Here is an 8372-nt window from a genome sequence, read left to right on the forward strand (position 1 = left end):
CCAGAAACGGAAGGTGCACATGGCTTCTCTTTCAAGCAAACTGGGAGAACGGGTTTCAGGATCGCAGGAAGCCGGCTTTGCAGAGTTAGGCCACTGGGAGATGCGGGGATTGAACCTGGCACCTCCTGCATGCAAAGCAGATGCTATAGCATTGAAAACAAAGCAATACGCCCATCCTCCTGGTTGCGAGCAAAGGCTGGGTTTATAAAGGGCTTGCAGGAAACTAAACCCTGGTTTCCTTTCGCGCTCAGTAACCTCAACGCTGCCTGGCAGCGCTTAGGGTTTTAAAGAGGGCCGACATTTCTTAAGACCAAACTATTCCGCAATGTCAAATGTGTCTTTTCAATCCATTTGTGGTTTCTGGGAATAAAAATTAAACGTAGAAAGCTTCAGACGGAGAGGGGCAATAACTATCGAGATCCCAGTGGGCAGAGGGAGTTGTTTAACTCTCCTCTCAATAAAATTAAAAAGTTCCTTCCAGTAGCACCTTAGAGACCAACTAAGTTTGTCATTGGTATGAGCTTTCGTGTGCATGCACACTTCTTCAGATACACTCAATGCACTTGTTGGCAGGGAACTTGTTGTGTCTCAAATAGGATGGAATGAATCCGTCAACTTCAGTTTTTCTGGGATTTCCGTTCCACCAGTCTTGAGTGGCGTTCGCCATATTTCAGCATTATTGATGTTTATAGATCTATAAATTCTCTTGAAAATCCATCAGGATCTCACGATGCCTTTCTCCTAAAACGCACAAATGTTTTGTATGTAATCTACCCTGATATGTACCTCTTTGCAAGAGACATTTGCGAAGTTCTTTGCATTTTTGACTGTCATTTTCACAAATAGACACACCTTCCTCCATTTCTGCACACACACACACACACATCTACACTTTTTGGTGCCTCGTAAAGTTTGGCAATGTGTGAATTTCTGAGTTCTGCAGTTTGGACAGTTGGTGGTTTTGGGAGGAGCTGATTTTCTTCCCTAGCCCTCACCTGGATTTTTGGGGTGACCCAGAAGACTCAGGTCTGCACCTTTCCTGGGCACAGCTGCAGTCTTAAATGCATTCCTTTGCGTCACCCATCGGCCACAGAGGGGCCCTGCAGGCTATTAAAGGAGGCAAGGATGAGACACGATTAATTCCTGCCACCCTGGTAGTTAACCCTCCTCTTTTTTAAAAAAATTAAATATTGGACTGCACTGAAAATGAAAAGCCTGCGGGCACCAGCAAAACTGTCACTTTGATCGGCAGAACTGCCACCAACCGCTGCAGGTACCACATAATCCCTGTTCCGCATTTGTGAGAACTCCCTTGTTTAGTGTGGCAGTGCCTACACTTTGGAACTCCCTGCCTCTTGATTTCAAGCAGGCACCTTCCCTGTTTAGGCTAGTCTACCCCAGGCCCTTTGAAATGCCAGTGTGAATTTTAATCTTGTTTAGGGTATATTAACTTTTTGTATACATTTTATACAACTTTTGTATACATTAAAGTATTGCATTCCCCCCTTGATTTCCTTGTTTATTCTCGTTGTAAACTGCTTGGAGCGTTTTCTTTAAAAACAAACAAAAACAATCAAGTCGTGTGTAAATTTTATGAAACAAACAAATAAATACCATAGGTCATGTTTTAATGTAGACACATTCTGCTACAGCGGTTTCCCAAACCTTCTCCTCCCAACGTCTTCTTGAAAACTGCCGAGGGTGTTTGCAGAACCACTTAATGATTTTTCAGCCTGTTGTAGCCACCGGAACATGTTGTGCTAGGTGCTGTGTGGTTTTTTTAATTGCAGTTGTTGTTGTTTTCACAGGCACACCATGGGCCACCTGAATGAAAGCTTGCAGGCTGCAGTTTGAGAATCCTTGGGGAAACACACAACACGTGCTCTGAAATACAGCCGTACCTTGCTTTTCAAACAGCTTAGCTCTCGAACGTTTTGGCTCCCGAACGCGGCAAACCCGCAAGTGACTGTTCCGGTTTGCGAACTATTTTCGGAAGCCGGACGTCCAACAAGGCTTCCGCGGCTTCCGATTGGTTGCAGGAGCTTCCTGCAGCCAATCCGAAGCCACACTTTGGTTTCTGAACGTTTTGGAAGTGGAACGGACTTCTGGAACGGATTCCAAGCTCCGACTGCATTTCAAACCCTTGGAAAACATAGAATCAGAGAGTTGGATGGGACCCCGAGGGTCATGTAGCCTGCATGGCGATAGTTTATGAGAGGAGGAAATGGACGTAAGAATCTGGCAACCCAAAAGGAAGGTGTTTGTTCTGGGTGCCTGCTGGCCATTCTCTCCAAGCAGGGAGCAGAATAATAGAACGAGCTAGATGACTTTGCAGACCATTATCCCAATCTCTCATTTGCTCAGGGCACAATCTTGTGACCACAGCATCCCTGGCCGATGGCTGTCCACCCTCTGCTCACATATATCCCATGAAGGAGATCCCATCACCTCCTGAGACAGCCTGCCCCAATGCTGAACGGCTTGGGTATTCCCTGCCCCCAGTATGTGTGTTTTCCCTTTGGTTTCGCACCAAGTAGACCTTGCAGTTCCTTCTGACACCTCCCCTCTTGCTTCACTCTGGCTGCAATCCTGTTGGCCCTTGCCTCCTGAGTTTGGCATTAGAAGGAGCGATGGGAGAATCACAGAATCATAAGACTGTAGGGTTGGAAGGGACGGCGACGGTCATCGATCCAACCCCCTACAATGCAAGAGTGTGTCACCTTGGAGACACACATTTCTAGCTTGGAGAGGATTCCAGTGGTTCATATTGAGGGACCAGTCAGGCCAGTGTCAGGAGCCCCAGAGGGCCTCACTCTTGGCCCCAACAATTGGCCACCTCAAAAACTGCAGATCTTCCTTCTTGTCCTGCTGTGTTTGTGGCAGTGCCAGAAAGTGTAGCCCGACAGCTCCCTCTGCTGTTGGCATCCAGTCATGACCCTGGATGTGGTAACCAGAGAGTCCCCACTTTCCCCTGGAAATATTTGGTGTGTGTGTGTGTGTGTGTGTGTGTGGTGGTGTTGTTGTTGTTTTCAAACGCAGCCCTTTGGCTCAAAACACAGGAAGAGCTGTTTCTTCACACCGTCCACAGATTGATTTGAAACACGACCCATCCAGCTGCAGCCCAGAGGTCTTCCACGACACAATGGGGGCAGAGCGGGCTTGTGGGATTCCCATCGCAAGCCTTGGGTAGCCCATGGTGAGAGCAGGGTGCCGGACTGGATGGGCCTGATCCAGCAACCAGGCTCTTCTTGTGTTCTTACAAAAGTCTACCCGGGCTGGCAAAAAGACCCTCTTTGTTAAGATGGAAGACCCTGAGCAAGAGAAGCCACGCCTCTTCCTGCCAATGGCAGTCACTTCCTGCCGACAGCATCGACTTCCTGTCGGGGCATTGCCCAGGCCTCTTCCCGCCAACTGAACCGACTTCCTGCCGACAGCATCCACTTGCTGTTGGGGAGTTGCCTGCCCACCGGCGCCCCCTTCAGGGCAGCAGGCAATCCAGTGGGACGTCGCACTCCCCCAGCACCACGTCCCTCCGGAGGCCGGAGCCTTTGTTGAGCACCTTGAGCCTCAAGCTGCACCTGGACAGCTCCTCCGGGGAGACGCCCTCGAAGAAGAAGTCCTCGTTGAAAATGGGGTTGCGGCTCTTCTTGACGACGGCGCTGCGCTGCCTCAGGCCTGCCCCGGGCCGCAGCTGCAAGGAGACGCAGCAGCTGACGTGCCGTGGGTCACAGTGGGGAGGGTAGAAGGCCTCGGCGCACACCAGCCGGACGCGGAGGCGCCCCTGGGGCTGCAGGTACTCGCTGGAGAGCCTCAGCCGCCCGCCTTTGCTCACTGTCAGCACCACCTCCTTGGTGAGCCGCTCGTGGCAACGGATCAGGTCCAGCGGGAAGAGGGGCAGCGGGGCAGGGGAGCCCCAGGGGGGATCCGTCTCCCGGCGCGGAAAGCTGGGGCTCGTGTCTGCAGAGCTGGTCTCCTCCGTGGACAAGGAGCTGGGCCGCGGGGCAGCGCCAACGTCGGTGGAGCAGAAGGCGAATCTTCGGCGATGCCCATAGGCCGGACAGAACGGAGGGCAACTCAGAGGCCGCGTCATCAGGGGAGAGCTGAAAGGGGATGTCTCGGTGGAGGAGGCCGTGTCGCTGTCAAATATTAAACCGGGCTGCAGGGGAGGCCTTGTCGGCGGGGAGGAGACCCGGCCCCCCTGCAACCGGCGCGGCAGGCGTCCGCCATGGAAGAGGGACTCCCGGCGGCGGGTGTGGGGGCTCTCGGGCAGGAAGGGCAAGCCCGCGGGGCTGGCGAGGTGGGGCATGGAGGAGGTGCTGTAGAGGCGCCCCACGGCCTGGAGCTCCCCCTCCTCTGGGCTCTCCACCTGGATGATGTGCTGCTCGGCCGGCCGGGTCAGGATCCTGCGGCCGTCGGGGCTGTCGCTCCTGCACGAGCGCTGCCCCTGCAGGCTGGCCAAGTTGGGAGGGATGAAGAAGGTGGGGATCCTGTCCGGCGTGATCACGTTGGGGCAGGCAGGGCAGGGGCTAGGGGGCTTCCTTCTGGAGAACATCTCAGGGCAGGCGGAGGTCGGGCGAGGGAGAATTCACAGCGGGCTGGAGGGCAGAGGCCCCACGAGAGCACCAAGGACTCTCAGGGTGGTCTGGAAAGAAAGAAGGGAAATGGTTAGCATCTGAGAGATGAAGAGACTATTTGCCATGGCCAAAGTCCCAGGGACACAACCAATATTTCTGCAGTTTTGGAGGGTGTCAAGGACACTTCCGAACCAAAGAATTGCAAATGGCAGATAGTTAACTCTTTGTGGTCAAAGCTGACACTTCCTTGGCTCCAAATACCTAGGCAGCTATGGAGGTCTATGGAGCAGTTGCAGCAACAGGGACCCCCCCCCCCCAGTTATGTACCTTCCCCCCCAATGGGCTACGCACACACAGCCAGAGACTACGCCTGGATGGAAATGTCCCCTGCTCCTCCCTTTTCAACCCTCTCCTGGTTCTGGGAGGCAGTGGTGCTGGAGAGGATGGGGAAGCACCCAGCCCTTCACTTGACAGAGGGCAAAGAACAAAGCATTTTCAGGTCCCATGAGGACTAGAAACTCTTCTTTTCTTTCAGGTTGCCAAATTCAAAACCAGATGCTGGGTTCCAGGCTTGACAATCAGCCTGGAACTGCTGCCTTTCAGCCCACCAATACACTCCCATAAATCCCTGTTTTTGTTTGTTTGTTTGTTTGTTTTCATAATCCCTCCTTTCCTCCAAACACAACTGCTTTTGATTCTCACATGCGTCACTAAATGTAACTGTCCTGAACAACCCCTTTCATCACCACTCATAAGAACCTAAGTTTAGCCCTTCTGGATCTGCCCTGTGGCCCATCCAGTCCAGCATCCCGTTCTCACAGTGGCCAGCCAGATGCCTGTGTGGGAAACCAACAAGCAGGATTTGAACACAGGAGCGCTCTCCCCTCCTGCTGTTTCCGGCAACTGGCATTCAGAAGCCTTATGGCCTCTGACGGTGGAGGCAGAGCTGAGCCACTGTGGCCTTTTCCCCAGTCCCCTTTTAAAGCTGTCCTAATGGGGTGGCCACCCCTGCCTCATGTGGGAGGGAGTTCCGCAGTTCCGTGAAGAAAGAATTTGTCCAATCCTCTTTCAAAGCCATTTGGCCACCTGAAAGCCTCTTTGCAAAGTGGGGCAGTGCCATTTCTATTCCCCATGACCCCGTGGTCTTTGCTTCCGAGAGACATTGCCTCTGGCAAAAGCTGAAAGGCGGCTCTAGCACCTTGTAACGGAGTCATTCAACCAGCTGCCTGTCAGAGCGTAGCTAAGTAGCTCTTTGCCACTGACGTCATTCTGCTCTCCTGGGCCCTCTGAAAAGTTTTCAAATGTCAGGAGGAGGAGGGAACTCGAAGCCAGAGCTCTTTCTGTACGGGGCGAAAAGCCGAGCAATGTATCTCCTTGTCGAGGCTGATCCTGAGCCTGGGGCCTCCTGTGTGCAAAGTGACTGCTCTAACCAATGAGCTATGGCCCTTCCACAAAGATTCTAGTCCTCATTGTTTTAAACCAGGGCTTCCTCTTATGGAATTTTTCACCAGAGAAATTTTGGAGGATATGATGTTCTTGCCTGGTGTCTAATGAAGGCACCAGCCGGACCTCCCTGGGGAGAGCGTTCCAAAAATGGGGAGCCACCGCAAAAAGGCCCTAGGAGTTGGCACCTATGGTGCCAGGCTAGATGAGCCATTGGCCCAATCCAGCAGGCTCTTCTTACATCCTTACGATTACAATCCTGTCCGTGGTCGCCAGCTGTGCTCGCTATTAGAGGGAATGATATATGAAGAATCGTGAAGCAGAAGTCCCAGATTTGGCTGGTTTGTGGTCTGGTCATTTATGTCACCACACCACAAGGGGACGCGCATTGCAAAGCAGGAGAGCATCCTGACCATCTTGGCAACAGGGACATATTTCCTCTCCCTTGTCCCTCAAGGTAGTCCTGCAGACCTTTTCATAGAAATGTGAAAAGTGACCCAAAATGAAAGGCTCTCTCAAAAGGTGTGCCTGAAATTCCAGCTTGCACATTCATAATTGTCCTCAAACCCAGTGGAATGGCAGCTGTGGCCAATGGCATGCCTTACGTTCTGTGGTCCCAGAAATTGGATGCCTCCGATGAGCCTAGTAAACTCTAAACAGGGCAAAACATACATACGCTGTGGTTTTACCCGCGGGAGCACAGATCCTGGTGCAGAATCCCGCCTCTCGTTTCCGTTTTAGAAACAGGCAAATTCATACTCCTTGTTCCCACCAAGAAACACTCTTTTGATGTTTGCGAATGAGTCCCGACTCCCGCTGAAATCTCAAAAGCCACACGGTGCAATGGAATTTCCCATCATTGCAGGCCGAGCATTCAAAGTTCCTTGTGCGGCGTTGCCATTGCATAGACGTGTGTGCACGATGCACGACAGAATGCAAAATAGATAAAAGGTGAAAAATTTCATGATCTGTAGAGCTGGCCACCTCTGGAGTTTCTTGGCACACACAGCCTTGCAAGGTACCAGGCTCAAGCATGTCTGCTTTCGTCCATCGTACATCACACAACCTGTCTGCTAGGAAGAAAAAGTTATCCCTACCACGTCTTGAGTTTTTCTTTCTCCCTCTTTCCTGGGAAAACCTCTCCAGCTGCCTTGCCCCCCACAACCCAGCCCAACAGAGCCAATTACCTGCCATTGTTCCTTCATGTCCCCCTTTCTCCTTTCCTCGAATCCCCCCCTCTCGTTTCCTCGGATCTCCGGGAGACCAGCTGGCATCAGACAAGCTTTCCGTCCTGCTGTTTATACCTTGGGCTTTCCGACGTCACTCTTTTGTGTGACTCACAGCGAGTTGCTCCGTTTCCCACTAGAGGGCTTTCAGACTGGATAAACACAACCATTCATTTTCTCTCTCTCTCCTAAACCCACTAGCGTGCTAAGAAGCTCAAGAGTACATTTGAGGAGGGTGCACAATTTGGAGGGAGGCGGAAACTCCAGCCTACGATACAGAGTGTCCAGTTCCGTCGACATGACAGCTTATCTATCTTCTTGGGACCTTTCTGGATTCAGTGTCGGACTGAAATATTCTCCCTACTCCCCGGTTCTTTGGCACGTCGCCTGCCTTGGTTTTGCTAGGTAGCTTAGCACAAAGGAATCATTCTTCCAAGCGGTGGCAAATGTTTGCAAATACTTTAGCGGCAAGTCCTTCCTGCCTCTTTGAAACGATGCGGTAAAGGGGAGTTTGTTTGGCACATAACAGCTCAAGCAACTCACTTCTCTGGTTTGGCGCATGACAGTGTGGCCTCATTTATCCAGTGGGTATTTGGATAACTGGAGAGATAGGAACAGACAATGTACTAGGGCTGTATGAAGGCACCATATTCCATTCTGACTGTGTTCGCCTCAAGCAACGGCGCTTCCCTTCCGCTGCGGAACTCCTTGATGCGAGATACAGCACCTCACTCAAACCCAATGGGGTTATCCAATGAGGCCGAATGTGGGAAGATTCAGGAGAGACAAACGGACGGACTTCTCCACAAAGCTCACAGTTAAACAATTGAATTTCTTCCCACAAGAGGCAGCAATGGCTACCAAGTTGGATGGTATTGCTATAAGAATTCTAAGGTTTCAAATATAAAATAAATGTTCATAAATGTATGAGGCAAGCACATGAAATGGTACAGGAGAGCAATCCTGAAGCCATCTTAACTCTCCCAAATTGACCTCAAGTATTTCTCTGCAAGGAGGAAGGAAATGGGAAAAGCTTTCCAATTGTCTTTTGGCTGTAGGGGCTTACACCTCCCTTTTCAAATGCAGTCTGGCAAGTATCTGTTAAGCTGAGCACACTCTCAATATGCTT

At 51.5% G+C, this 8372-nt stretch overlaps 1 protein-coding gene across 1 annotated transcript; it reads right to left on the bottom strand.

Moving 5' to 3' along the window:
• Positions 1 to 1069: 1069 nt before the first annotated feature.
• On the bottom strand, positions 1070 to 7416 carry C2CD4D (C2 calcium dependent domain containing 4D). The gene is made up of 3 exons (XM_035099330.2): positions 7205 to 7416; positions 1615 to 4642; positions 1070 to 1107 (listed from the first exon to the last, which is right to left on the bottom strand). Exon 2 carries the CDS (start codon positions 4550 to 4552, stop codon positions 3479 to 3481), a length of 1074 nt encoding a protein of 357 aa, XP_034955221.1. The 5' UTR covers positions 4553 to 4642; positions 7205 to 7416; the 3' UTR covers positions 1070 to 1107; positions 1615 to 3478.
• Positions 7417 to 8372: the final 956 nt, after the last annotated feature.

This window comes from Zootoca vivipara, chromosome 17 (assembly GCF_963506605.1).
Source record: "Zootoca vivipara chromosome 17, rZooViv1.1, whole genome shotgun sequence".
NCBI lineage: Eukaryota > Metazoa > Chordata > Lepidosauria > Squamata > Lacertidae > Zootoca > Zootoca vivipara.

Bases quoted from the DNA above. Each gene is read 5' to 3' on its own strand.
- C2CD4D (XM_035099330.2), bottom strand. From the start codon at position 4,552: ATGTTCTCCAGAAGGAAGCCCCCTAGCCCCTGCCCTGCCTGCCCCAAC.